Source organism: Canis lupus, chromosome 2 (genome assembly GCF_011100685.1).
Source record: "Canis lupus familiaris isolate Mischka breed German Shepherd chromosome 2, alternate assembly UU_Cfam_GSD_1.0, whole genome shotgun sequence".
Lineage (NCBI taxonomy): Eukaryota > Metazoa > Chordata > Mammalia > Carnivora > Canidae > Canis > Canis lupus.
Window position 1 is genome coordinate 41,778,507 of NC_049223.1, and position 14,061 is coordinate 41,792,567.

Sequence of the window (14,061 nt, forward strand, 5' to 3'; positions counted from 1 at the left end):
TAAAGTTGTTCCTTTTCACAGAAATTTAATTACAACTGGTTTTGGAGCTCATTTTCTCTTCTGGTCATGGAGGTCTAAACTCTCCAGGTGAGAAGGACTGGTAGAGGATAAGGTGTATGTATACATAGGAATCAAGACCCTAAGTTACAGAGGCTACAGACACAGGCCTTGCCCAGAGGCACATAATGATGAATAAAGCATGGATGATACCAAAGAATTTATTGTAAATGTAGTGGTTAAATACACTGCAAATAATTATCATTAAAAAGGAACTAGAAAATTACACATTTTTAAAGTATGTGCTTTTTCCACCACCTTTAAGTTAGGGCTAGTATACCAACATTTAAGTATTGAAATACTTGAGTGATGGTCCATTTTCACATAATTTCATGACCATATCTTCATCTTTTTTTGTGTGTGTATCCATATCTTCATCTTAATTTTGAAAGCAGTTGAGCATGATGTGAAGTTTCAATTATGATTCTCTGTTTTTATCAGTTCTGTAATGATCTGCAGAATCTTGTCATCTGAATGGAAGGAAAAAAAAAACCCATCAACAAATTCATCACTGGCTGAATTCCCAATGTATACATATGTGAACAGCATTCTTCATTGAAAGATTCTTCTAAATTAGAATACAATACTAATACTAGCAATATTCACTCTAAATCTACAGATGTCCACAAAATAGAATATGTTGCCCTGTAAATATTATTAATTATTGTTATAATTATTTGATACCTACTTTGACAAAAAGTAGGCTAAAGCCCAGAGATGATGCGATGTAACTACTGTCCTTTATAAGGAATTATTTCTTTAAAAATTCCTTTAAGACAGGGTTTCCTAACTTTTCACCTGGCTCAGATATCAGTTGCTCCATGTTTAGTCCAAAGGAAACAAAAACTTAACAGGGAAGGCTCCTGGAGAGGTGTCAATAGGGAAGTGACAGATCTCTCTACACAACAAAAGTATCAAACACCAATTATTTTGACAAACAGAGCAACAGAGGCTACAGTATTTGCTAAGGAGGTTTTGTTACATGCTGGAAACCTCACAGAGAGTCCCTTATAATCAAAGTTTACAATGCTCAGTTTTACCATCCTTTTTTCTGTGAAATGGCCATAAGTTTAGAAGTGAAGCTGAGAAGAAGAAAGAGTAAAAGAATCAGGAGGATAATTAGAATGTGAACAATAAGGCATTGTCTGGGAGTCTGACAGAATTCAGCATAAAATAAATTTTATGAAAATTTTTAATCACATGGACTGTAAGACTTCAGTGTGCTCTAATATAATACTCCAATGTTTAAAAATAGGTGGTTTTCTACTTACATTATAATCAAATACTTACTTTCAAGGGACATCTTAGGATTTTCAAGCTTTTTTCTTAAAACAGAATCAATGAGAACTCTAAGCTGCTTGAAAATTACGGCTATTTTCACAGGGGCCTGGTGAGAGGAGATGACAAATGGGTCAAAGTTAATTCCTGGGAGTGTGAATGTGTTTCAATAAATAAAGGTAAGCATGATACCTCATGATCTGCTTTAGCACATCTTGACTTTAATATAAAATGTTATTAGAAAAATAGAGGCAAATTACTCTCTGTAGCTTCTCTTACAATAACTCTGCAGGAGTAAAGACTGCAATTTTGGGGAAGGAATTAACAGCTTAATGACATGTAATTTACTAACCTTAAAAGTATACTCATAGGTAAGTGTGCAATTCAGTGACTTTTAGTATATTTATGCAGTTGTACAACCATGACCACAATCCAGTTAGATGATTTCTACCACCTTGTCCTCTTGGAGACAGCTGCATCTATTTTTAAAGTTGTATTTAAGTTTACTTCTCCAGTCTTAGACAAATCATGATAGCATACAGTAACAGAATGTATTAGATCTGTTTAAGCTGGTCAGTGTTGATGGGGTCACAAAGAAATAAGCTTATTGCCCATAGTGATGATTGGTCTAATTTTTCCAGAGAAAAACTTGACCATACTCATTAAAAGCTATCACTCAGTCTATGTCTTCTTATAGGTGGCACAATTGGCAGAAGGAACTTAAGTTTGAGGATCTAATAGTTCTAGGTTTAAGTCTTGCTTGGCCAATAACAATTTAAACTAAGAAAATTATTTAAACTACAGAAGTTAATAATAAGGTTATTAGGTTATTAAATTTGGGATAGTCCATGTATAATTAACTATTGAAGTACACAACACATAGCCAAGTTATTACTGATAATAAATGCAATCTGTAATAGCACTATAATTTGATTATCCTATTTAAACAGATTTAAAACAATGTAAGTGAGATAAAATAAGGAAGTCTCCCTCTTTAAAAGTCACATTATAGGAAGAAATTATGCAAATGCCAATAAAATTTTAAAAATCTGCCTCAATAGTACTGCAAGTAGAAAACTTTAATGTTATGAGAGCAGTGGTAGCACGTACCTGAAAATAGATCCAGCCATCAACAGAAAGAAGACGTTCCCGGTGTTGAACTTCGATATCACCACCAAAAAGCAAAACTGGAAAAGGGGTTATTAGGGTAGTTTCCCTCAGATAAACTCGGGTATACCTTACCTGCATAGGAATAAAGAGGGGAAAAAAAAACAACAACAAAAACTTCACAGCCTAAAAATCTAAGAAATTCATTTATGTTCCATGTAAGCATTTTTTATAATTTACTCCTACAAGTTTTGTAAAGCTGCCTTTATATTCTCATATGTGCATAGTCTGCCAACTTTATAATCATCACATTTGCCATCTGTGCAATTACACTATTAAAAGCCACTTTAAAACATTAATTGCAAGGGTGAATTATATACCTTGAACATAAATGAAACTATGAACAAGCAATTTTATAATGCCAATGCTGTAAATTAGCTGCAAAAAAAAAAAACTGTTTCATAGAGTCTGGTTTCTAGACCAATATTCAGCTATGGCCCCTAGTCAATAATTCGTCATGTTTTACATTTAAGTTTTATTAGAGGCTAATGGTTTTATGAGCCAGTGCTTGAAATTATGGATCCTTGTTATTTTACAGCAAGCTGTAAAAGATTTTTTTTAAAATGGTAATCTCTAAATAATTGCTTTTAAATTATCTTGGGTTACATTGTGACTCAAACTGTTGCCAGATCATATAAAGTTCTAATTCCGTATCCCCCTTATTTGGAATGCACATATAACATGTCTTTGTTCTCTGTTGAGGTAGTACCTTTTGGTGAAATCTCTGGGAACTGACACATTACTAAAGAATATCTATTTGCTATAATTGTCTTTATCTCAAGTAGGAAAGATGATGGTCAGAATGGAAACCTTAATATTTTTCTTTCCTTAAGCGAAAGAAATAAAGGACTTTTTTTTTTATGAGAAACTATACACATACAGATTTCAGATATGTACAGAAATAAATAGCTCAATTTGCGAACCAGATATAATACTTGTGGGACACCCTAACTTGTTACAACTGACTTCTAGAAAAATGCCCTGAATAGTGGAATTAAGAATGAGCACTTTACCTTCTCCTGGTATAAGAGCCATCCGTAAGTTTGCAAATCTCGATTTACTGAGGATGGATGTACTTGTGCTTTGCCTTGGGCTGTCTCCACAATGCAAGCCAACTTTTCTGTAACATCAACTGACTTTGTATAGATTATCTTCCCCACGTTGTCATATAGTCCAGCGGCCAGAACAGCTTTAAGAAGGGCAATTTCTTGGAAGGGAAGGGTCTGTGAGGCTCTGTTTTCTTCCCAGTCATTAGATGTTGTGGATGATGAAAATCCTGCTGCCTTAACCAACTTCATTAACTCCTGCTTTACATCCTGGATTGGTTTATGTCAAGAAGAGACAAGATCATTACTGATTAAAATAGAAACATGACAAATAACCCTCTAAATATTATACTGCTGTTTCCTATCAAAATTGATAGGATGCCAAATTATTATTTAGTTAACTACAGCTCAAATAAAACAAGGGAGGAAAAAAAGATCCTGGTAAATCAAGGACTGAAGAGTTACCTATTTCCATATCCCAAGACTTTAGATGTCATAAAACATCTCAAAAATGTGAGAGGAATAAAAGTGTGCCTGAACATATCATATCTGCACTTAATCTAGTTACTTCAGTAGTAGGTCTTATCTCCACTCAATGAAGACAGTCATACAGAGGGCTAACACTGAGGAAGAACTGGAGAGGAATCTTGACCCTGGACTGCAAATACTTTGTCCACTTTGTTCACCTCTGGGAATCTCACCTACACCTTCATTTAATCTAAAATAGTTGCCTATGGGACGCCTGGTTGGCCCAGCGGTTTAGCGCCACCTTCGGCCCAGGGCGTGATCCTGGATTGAGTCCCACATTGGGGTCTCTGCATGGAGCCTGCTTCTCCCTCTGCCTGTGTCTCTGCCTCTCTCTCTCTCTGTCGCTCATGAATAAATAAAAATATTTTAAAATTATTTTTTAATATTTTTAAAAATATTTTATTTATTTATTAGAGATAGAGAGAGAGGCAGAGATACAAGCAGAGGGAGAAGCAGGCTCCATGCAGGGAGCCCGACGTGGGACTTGATCCCGGGTCTCCAGGATCCCGCCCTGGACCAAAGGTGGCGCTAAACCGCTGAGCCACCGGGGCCGCCCTAAATAAAAATCTTAAAAAAAAAAAAAAAAAAAAAAAATTGCCTAAAATCTTTAACTACCTTTAGGAACTAGGTACCAATCGGCTTAAGCCCTTTAAGATTTCACCCCTATAGGGTGAGCATTTTTCAAAGTAAACAGGATGCAAGCAATTAAATGGGACATTTACATTTAGGATTTCCTTTAGGTTTCTGGTTTGGGGCTTAAGAGACTTTGATTCCAGGTGAGAAAAGGCCAAAGAGCCACAACACCACAGGGTAGGTGAAGAGATAGAAAACACTGCAGTCCAGGGGAGGTGAAGAAAAGGATCACAGAAAGAAGGAGGCAACTTGGCAGTTGGAAGGAAGTGGAGACAAAGGAGTGTTGATTTAGCTCTGTACATCTTGAATCCCAGTGAGTTAGTCCAGAGGTAGCTGTTTATTCAATTTATCCCTTTATCTACTTGTAGAAGGACAATATTGGAGATGTCCCTGCTCTTTTCTCAGCCTTTATTTTCTTTTTCTTTTTTTTTTTTTTTAAAGATTTTATTTATTTATTCATGAGAATACACAGAGAGGAGATAGAGAGAGGCAGAGACACAGGTAGAGGGAGAAGCAGGCTCCATGCAGGGAGCCTGACGAGGGACTTGATCCCGGGTCTCTAGGATCATGTCCTGGGCTGAAGGCGGCGCTAAACCGCTGAGCCACCCGGGCTGCATCTCAGCCTTTATTTTCAATCACACACACACAAAAATGGTTTAAGTTATATGGGAATAAAATAACCTTTTAAAATATGGGCACGGAATAGAGGAATTATGTGAGATACATTATTTTCTGAATACTTTTATAGCATATCTGTAGTAAAAACTGTTGCCTTTAGATGGTGTACTACACACCATTTCCTATGCACAGTGAACATTAATTATTTGCAGAGGAGTTCTGCTTTTTGCTATCACTTGTCTTTATATTTTAACTATATTTGTACTTTCTCTCCTCCAAGAAATAATTCTGGTCCTCAAAAATAGTCAAAATCTAAGTGATGGGGCAGCCCAGGTGGCTCAGTGGTTTAGTGCCGCCTTCAGCTCAGGGTGTGATCCTGGAGACCCGGGATTGAGTCTCAGATCAGGCTCCCTGCATGGAGCCTGCTTCTCCCTCTGCCTGTGTCTCTGCCTCTCTCTCTCTTTCATGAATAAATAAAATCTTAAAAAAAATCTGAGTGATGGGCACAGCTATTAGATTTTCTGTCCCAAAAGTCAGATTTATAAATCTGGTCACCATCAGCCACAGTACAGTATGATGCCTTGGATGCCTTTCCAGAACTATCATCCTACCTAAGTAGCTACCAACTAAGTAGGTGGCCTAATATTTAGGAAAATAAAAAATAATTTCACTAAAAGGAATCAAGGCTCTAAGGAAAAATGACTAGATTCCAAGCCTTGGAAGCATCTTATGATTATTATCTAAAACTGTTAAATGTTATTTTAAATCACTGTGTAATACAAGAAAATTATCTATTGGGAGAAACAACCAAACAAAAAATTACAAATTTTATTTATTTATTCATAGACACAGAGAGAGAGAGGCAGAGACACAGGCAGAGGGAGAAGCAGGTTCCATGCAGGGAGCCTGATGTGGGACTCGATCCTGGGTCTCCAAGATCACCCCCTGGGACTGAAGGTGGCGCTAAACAACTGAGCCACCCAGGCTGCCCCAAATTTTTTAATTCAGTAAATTAAATCTGTACTATGTGTCAAGCACTATCCTAGGCATTTCTTTTTCTAAAAAACCAAACAAACCCTATGAGTCAACCTTATGACTCTGAATTAGGAAACTGTTTTAAACTTACCTCTAGGGTTAACAGTGATGTTCTATTCAGAAAGTTCCTCCGGCAATATGCTATTTCAGACCGATAGCCTCCTTCTTGCCGTGCTTTCTTCCATCTAGGAAAATAAAACGACCAAAGTTCAACATGTTTTCAAACTCTCTCTCTCAGAGGTACTAACTAAAGTAAGCTTTAATTAGTTACTCAAGAGGGGGATCTTAAAAAAAAAAGAGGGGGAATCTTAATTGTTGTAGGAGCTACTAATTGAATTTAAGAATATGCACTGCGATACTGAGATTTTTCTTTTGTGTAGAATAGCAAATTATTAACTCCAAATATGAGATAATATAGGTACAATACAAAGTACATGATTTTTGAATTTTAGAAAGGACTATAAAAGTACGAATCTTTGAAGTAATTATACCTTGACAGATAAAGTAATTAGAATGTAAATCTTACATATATCTTTTTAATGAAAGTCAAAACCATTTTAAAAATAAATAACCTCAGGTCATTGACTTATTGACAACACCCAGATTATTTCTTTACCCTAGGTATGCGTTGTAGATCGTCAGGTGATCTGAATCAGCCATAGCCAAAGCTGATTTTGCAAGATCTGCCTCATCTTTCCGACCAATCGGTGTAGTAAAAGGAGACTTCTCGGTCATCACTGCAGCTAGTGTTGCCTATCCATAAATAACCAAAACATTTATCATTAAAGAGGTATACATGGAAGGATGGTTTGTAAAAGAAAGCACATCATAAAACCATCCCACTTTCAAGTTGAATATTTGTTCTTTTCCAATACCTTTATTGTGTTCTGCAATAGCTAACATTTTAGTTACTTTGGGCTTCATTTTGTGTAATTTTAACAATATATCACTTTTAGACCATACTTACTTACTTTTTAAATTATGTTTCATTTTTATTATTATTTAAAAAGATTTTATTTATTTATTCATGAGAGACAGAGAGGCAGAGGGAGAAGCAGGCTCCCCACAAGGAGCCCAATGTGGGACTCAATCCTGGACACCGGGATCATGCCCTGAGATGAAGGCAGCTGTTCAACCGCTGAGCCATTCAGGCATCCCTTAATTTTATTTAAATTCAATTAATTAACATATAATGTATTATTGGTTTCAGAGGTGGAAGTCAGTGATTTATCAGTCTTATATAATACCCAGTGCTTATTACATCACATGCCCTCCTTAATGTTCATTACCCAGATACTTCCTCCTCCTACACCCATCCCCTCCAGTGACCCTCAGTTTGTTTCCTATGATTAAGAGTCTCTTATGGTTTGTCCCCCTCTGATTTCATTTTATTTTTTCTTCTCTTATGATCCTGTTTTGTTTCTTAAATTCTATACATGAGTGAGATCATATAATTGTTTCTCTAACTTATTTCGCTTAGCATAATATCCTCTAGTTCCATCCACGTCACTGCAAATGGCAAGATTTCATTTTTTTGATGGCTGAGTAGTATTCCATTGTGTATAGATCACATCTTCTTTATCCATTTTTTTAAAAAATTTATTTATTTATTCATTCATTCATGACAGAGTGAGAGAGAGAGGCAGACACAGAGGCAGAGAGAGAAGCAGGCTCCATGTAGGGAGCCCGAGGTGGAACTTGATCCCAGGTCTCCAGGATCATACCCTGGGCTGAAGGTGGCGCTAAACCACTGATCCACCTGGGCTGCCCCTCTTTATTCATTCATCTGTCCATAGACATCTGGGCTCTTCCCAGATTTGTATTTTCCTGATGCTGAGTAATGTTGAGCATTTTATCTTCTCCCATTCTGTTGGCTGTCCTTTGACTTTGTCAACTTGTTTCCTTTGCTGTGCCAAAGGTTTTATCCTGATGAAGTCCTAATAGTTCCTGTTTTCCTTGTTTCCCTTGCCTTTGGAGATGTGTCTAGCAAGAAGTTGCTGCAGCCAAGGTCACAGAGGTTGCTCCCTATGTTCTCCTCTATGATTTTGATGGATTCCTGTATCACATTTAGGTCTTTCATTCATTTTGAGTCTATTTTTGTGTATGGTGTGAGGAAATGGTCCAGTTTCATTCTTCTCCATGTGTCTGTCCCAATTTTCCCAACACCATTTGTTGAAGACACCATCTTTTTTCCACTGGATATTCTTTCCTGCTTTGTTGAAGATGAGTTGACCTGCTTTGTTGAAGATGAGTTGACCACAGAGTTGAGGGTCCATTTCTGGGTTCTCTATTCTGTTCCATTGATCTTTGTGTCTGTTTTTGTGCTAGTACCATACTGTCTTGATGATTATAGCTTTGTAACAGAGCTTGAAGTCTAGAATTGTGATGCTATCAGTTCTAGTTTTTTCAATATTCCTTTGGCTATTTGTGGTCTTTTCTGGTTCCATACAAATTTTAGGATTATTTGTTCCAACTTTGTGATGTAAGTTGATGGTATTTTGATAGGGATTGCATTGAATGTATAGATTCCTCTAGGTAGCATAGATATTTTAACATATTTGTTCTTCCAATCCACCAGCATGGAATGTTTTCCTATGTCTTTGTGTCTTCCTCAATTTCTTTCATAAGTGTTCTGTAGTTTTCTGAGTACAGATCTTTTGCCTCTTTGGATAGGTTTATTCCTAGGTTATGGTTTTGGGTGCAACTGTAAATGGGACTGACTCCTTAGTTTCTCTTTCTTCTGTCTTAGTGTATAGAAATGCTGATTGTATTGTGTATAGAAAAGTGTATAGATAGTGTATAGAAAAGACTGATTTCTGTGCATTGATTTTATATCCTGCCATGCTGCTAAACTCCTGTATGAGTTCTAACAATTTTGAGGTAGAGTCTTTGGGTTTTCCATATAGAGTATCAGGTCATATGCAGAGTAAGAGGTTGACTTCTTGCCAATTTGGATGCTTTTTTATTTCTTTTGTGTGATTGCTGAGGCAAGGACTTCTAGTACTACATTGAACAGCAGTGGTGGTAGTGGACATCTCTGCCATGTTCCTGACGTTAGGGGAAAAGTTCTGTTTTCCCCATTGAGAATGATAATCACCATGGGCTCTTTGTAGATGGCTTTTATGATTCTAAGGTATGTTCCCTCTATCCCTACACCACGAAGAGTTTTAATCAAGAAAAGATGCTGTACTTCTTAAAAAAAAAAAAAAAAAAAAAAAAAAAAAGAGATGCCTGGGTGGCTCAGCGTTTGAGCGTCTGCCCTTGGCTCAGGGCGTGATCTGAGGGTCCTGGGATCAAGTCTCGCATCGGGCTCTCTGCATGGAACCTGCTTCTCCCTCTTCCTATGTCTCTGCCTTTGTCTCTCTCATGAATAAACAAATTCTTAAAAAAAAAAAGATGCTGTACTTTGTCAAATCCTTTTTCTGCATTTATTGAGAGGATCATATGGCTCTTGTCCTTTCTTTTATTAACGTAGTGTACCACATTGACTGATTTGTAGATGCTGAACCACCCTTGCAGCCCAGGAATAAATCCCACTTGGTCGTGGTGAATGATCCTCTTAATGTACTTGTTGGATCCTAACTGGCTAGTATTTTGGTGAGGATTTTGGCATCCATGTCTGTCCGGAATATTGGTCTATAATTCTCCTTTTTGGTGGGGTCTTTGTCTGGTTTGGGGATCAAGGTGATACTGGCGATACTGGCTTCATAGAATGAGTTTGGAAGTTTTCCTTCCACTTTTAGTTTTTGAAGTAGCTTCAGAATATATATTAATTCTTTAAACGTTTGGTGGAATTCCCCTGGAAAGCCATCTGGCCCTGAACTCTTGTTGGGAGGTTTTTGAGGACTGCTTCAATATCCTTCCTGGTTTGGGGTCTGTTCAGATTTTCTATTTCTTTGTTTCAATTTTGGTAGTTTATATGTCTCTAGGAATGCATCCATTTCTTCCAGGTTGCCTAATTTGTTGGCATATAGTTGCTTATAGTATGTTTTTATAATTGTATTTCTTCGGTGTTGGTTGTGATCTTTCCTCTTATTTGAGCCCTTTCTCTTTTTTTTTTGGTAAGTCTGGCCAAGGGGTTTATCAATCTTTGAGGAGGTCACATCAGAATCAAAGACAAAAACCTGAGTTTGTGTATAGGGATTTATAGTTTGTCACACAGTTAGAAGCAATCCCAGAACCACAGCTCATCTATCTTGACTTTTAACCTACTCAATTTCCATTGCCTGAAATGCTCTTTAAATAATTTAAAAATAATTTGGAGTGCCTCATGACCCATTTGTGGTTGTTGAAGTTTTTCAGATCAATTATCAGGACAGAGGTTATTTTTTGGACTCAACACAATTTTAGTGAGTATTCCTAATACTAGAGCAACAGACTAGAGTATGTTACACTCTCTTCATTCTATTTTTAAACAGCCTGATTTGTAGTCCCAGAAAAGGCCACAGACTGGTAATACTGGAAAGTTAAAATGATGCAGGTATATGAGCCCCAAGATTCAGAAAGAGGCACAAAATTAGTTAACTCTGAATAATTTGATAAAATAGAAATGCTAGTAATTGCTGGCTCAGAGAGAGAGACAATGTAGAAAAAGAGAAGAAAGAGTTTGATTCTTCATAGAAAAGTCTGTGGAGCTCAAAGCTTTCTAAGAATCATCTACTATAAAGGGGTGCCTGGGTGGCCAGTCGATTGAGCATTGGACACTTGATTTTAGCTCAGGGTCATAGGAACCCCGGTCAGGCTCTGTGCTGGAAGTGATGCCTGCTTAAGATTTTCTCTTTCTGTCCACATCCCCCTCCAGCTTGCTTGATCTCTCAAGGGGGAAAAAAAAATCTATGTATTCAATGAAATATTTCAAGTGGGATTTTTGATAGTAAAAGTCTAGACAAGCCAAACCCATTTACAAAATAGTACCTATGGTAGTATACTTAAGGAAATGAATAAATATTACCTTGTATATAACTATAAAAAGTTAAAAATTATTTCCAAACTTAGTAATTTCTCAGCCCAAATGATAGTTAAAGTGAAGAAGAGCAACATTCATCTTACCACTGGGTCAAGGCAGCCAAATATGGCACCAAATATGAGCATCTTGCCAATCTTGACATTCACAGGCAAAGCTGCAAGGTGTTGGCCCAGTGGTGTCAGTGTAGGCTCATTTAATTCACATGCTCCAATTTTTCGGAGTAAATTCATTGCATTGCTGATTACTTGAAGCTGAGGAGGATCTAAGGCTTTGGAGAGGAAATCTTCAGGAGAACCAAGATTGCATTTCTGCACATTAAAAAAAGAGTGATAAATCAGTATGTTATTAGAAAGAATTGATCAAAGAGATGGTCAAATTGGAACTAAATTCTAAGCAAAGAGACATAAGTATCTGAGTAAGGCTATCTTATTTTTTCTTATAACTGGGAGCGTGTGAGAGACTGTGTATGTGTGTTAAGGATTGGCGTGAGGACGAGATCTTCTAGTCCATATTTTTAGTTTCTTCATTCCTGATTTTTGCAAAGTCAAAATCTAAGAACTGAAGGATATTATAGATCTTTCAGACTAGGAAGCCCTTGGTCTAGGTCAGGGTTTCTCAATCTCAGCATTGTTCTTTTGGGCCAGATAATTCTTTAAGGGACTGTGCTGTGCCATATAGAATGTTTAGGGGTAGTCCCTGGCCTCTACCTATAAATGCCCATGTAGCATGGCCTCCTCCTCCCCCCCCAGTTCTGGCACCAAAATATCTGAAGACATGGCCAAGTGACCCCTAGTGAGCAACATTATTCCCAGTTGAGACCTACTGTTAGTCTATTAAGGGTGAGTGCCTGTGGTAGAATTTAAGCACAGTGTGTTACTTATAAAAAGATGGGGGAGGGAGTATTTACTCAAGAGTAAATAAAATCATTGAAAATGTAGAAAACACAGGGTAAGAGAAGTTTAAGTCTTCTGTCTTTTTTTTCTTTTTTAGAAAGGAGTAAAGAATGAGAAAATAGCATTTGAGTCCCTGTGGGATTACCATAATATGAAGACATAATTCCTCCAAAGGCACACGCAAGATTTCTGGGACAGAATAGTCCATAAAGCCTTCAAATCTGAAAAATAATATTAAACACTTCACCTATTATCAGAAATGCCACACTATGACGACTGATGTATCTTTTATTTCCAATGCAGTGTCATACCTTTCTCTTGTGTACATCCGGAAGCAGAAGCCATCTCGGACCCTCCCAGCTCTTCCCTGGCGCTGCAGAGCACTTGCTTTACTGACAAACGTCTCAACCAAAGAACTCATCTGACTGCTTTCATGGTACCTGAAGAAAGTTTTAGGAGAGAATGTTCAAAGGACTTAAATAAAAATCTGAAAAAAGCTGGAAATAGGTGATTGTTAAAATTACATTGAAGACAGGCTAAAAAAAATCTATCATAATTGTGGACCACTATTTTTCAAGTCATGTTTTGTATTTAAGTAATTTAGCACTTCACAAATTAAATCTCATACTATCAAAGTAAAAGCTTTAGATACCTCTACAAGGGAAAAACCTATTTAACTTAATTTACCCTTTCCCAAATTAATCTTTTTTTTTTTTTAATTTTTATTTATTTATGATAGTCACAGAGAGAGAGAGAGAGGCAGAGACACAGGCAGAGGGAGAAGCAGGCTCCATGCACCGGGAGCCCGATGTGGGATTCGATCCTGGGTCTCCAGGATCGCGCCCTGGGCCAAAGGCAGGCGCCAAACCGCTGCGCCACCCAGGGATCCCATCCCAAATTAATCTGACCATGGAAGGTGTTTTAATGAAATGCCTATCAATTATGCAACAAGATTTCTTTGAAAGAGTTTAATGCCTCTTAGCAGTCATATGCATTGCCAATATTGCTAAAGTTTCCCAATACAGGGAGAGACTACCAAGGTGGTCCTGTCTGTTTTTGCAATACAAACATTAAAATACAAACATTACTATTTATAAAATAGTAATCTTTTTATTAAGATTCAGGTAAGATTACCTATAAAGTGCCAATTACTATACCAGATACTTCCAATTATGAAAAATACTCATTTTCTCCATTTACATGAGGGGATTGATGATTATACTTACTGGTCTTATTATCACTTACTCAACATTATAGATCAGAGATTTAAATCCAATTTTTATTCCAAAACCCATATACTTTGTTATAATCTCATAAATAATGTTTTTATAAATATATTTTACAAATTTACAAAAAATTATGTTCTGAAAACTTTTTCAGAGCAGTTTTCTACAAGTGAGTGGTACACTGGCATTACTTATGGGAAAACTCATGACAGGAAACTTGACATTTACTCATGGTTATTCTGAAGTTTCTTAACAGTTTCTCTGAGACTTTTTATTTTGAATAGAATTAGAACTTTTGGGATTTTCCCCCTATGATTCTATGATTTCTCCTAAGAATACAAGAACCTCAAACCCTTTTCAAACTTACTTATTTTCTTTTGTTCTTCCGGTATCAATTACAAATACAACATCTGGAATAGTGATACCTGTCTCTGCGATATTTGTTGCTAAAACAATCTGAAAATAAAAAGCCAAAAGATTTAGCTAACAACTTTCAACAGCGTCCCATCATTTAAACTTTAGTTTGAGCTGATGAATTTTAAAAAGTGAATTTCAAAATTATTTACAAAAATTCACCATCTATTTGCTATTACTGGGTAATTTTAACTTGTTAT

At 36.7% G+C, this 14,061-nt stretch overlaps 1 protein-coding gene across 2 annotated transcripts in view; it reads right to left on the reverse strand.

Moving 5' to 3' along the window:
- Nucleotides 1-202: 202 nt before the first annotated feature.
- Nucleotides 203-14,061, reverse strand: part of DHX29 (DExH-box helicase 29) — a 46,006-nt gene continuing 32,147 nt past the window's right edge. The window contains exons 18-27 of one of the 2 annotated variants that reach the window (XR_005355510.1): nucleotides 13,815-13,903; nucleotides 12,533-12,661; nucleotides 12,367-12,442; nucleotides 11,412-11,636; nucleotides 6,979-7,115; nucleotides 6,454-6,547; nucleotides 3,516-3,818; nucleotides 2,446-2,522; nucleotides 1,348-1,444; nucleotides 203-527 (exon numbers count right to left, since the gene is read on the reverse strand). Coding sequence is in view for 1 of the 2 variants with exons in the window: in XM_038530598.1 (XP_038386526.1) it covers nucleotides 472-527; nucleotides 1,348-1,444; nucleotides 2,446-2,577; nucleotides 3,516-3,818; nucleotides 6,454-6,547; nucleotides 6,979-7,115; nucleotides 11,412-11,636; nucleotides 12,367-12,442; nucleotides 12,533-12,661; nucleotides 13,815-13,903 (1,338 nt within the window). In the remaining variant the exon portion in view is untranslated. Of the gene's footprint in view, nucleotides 528-1,347; nucleotides 1,445-2,445; nucleotides 2,578-3,515; nucleotides 3,819-6,453; nucleotides 6,548-6,978; nucleotides 7,116-11,411; nucleotides 11,637-12,366; nucleotides 12,443-12,532; nucleotides 12,662-13,814; nucleotides 13,904-14,061 lie in introns of both variants that reach the window. The other variant, XM_038530598.1, reaches the window with a different exon arrangement.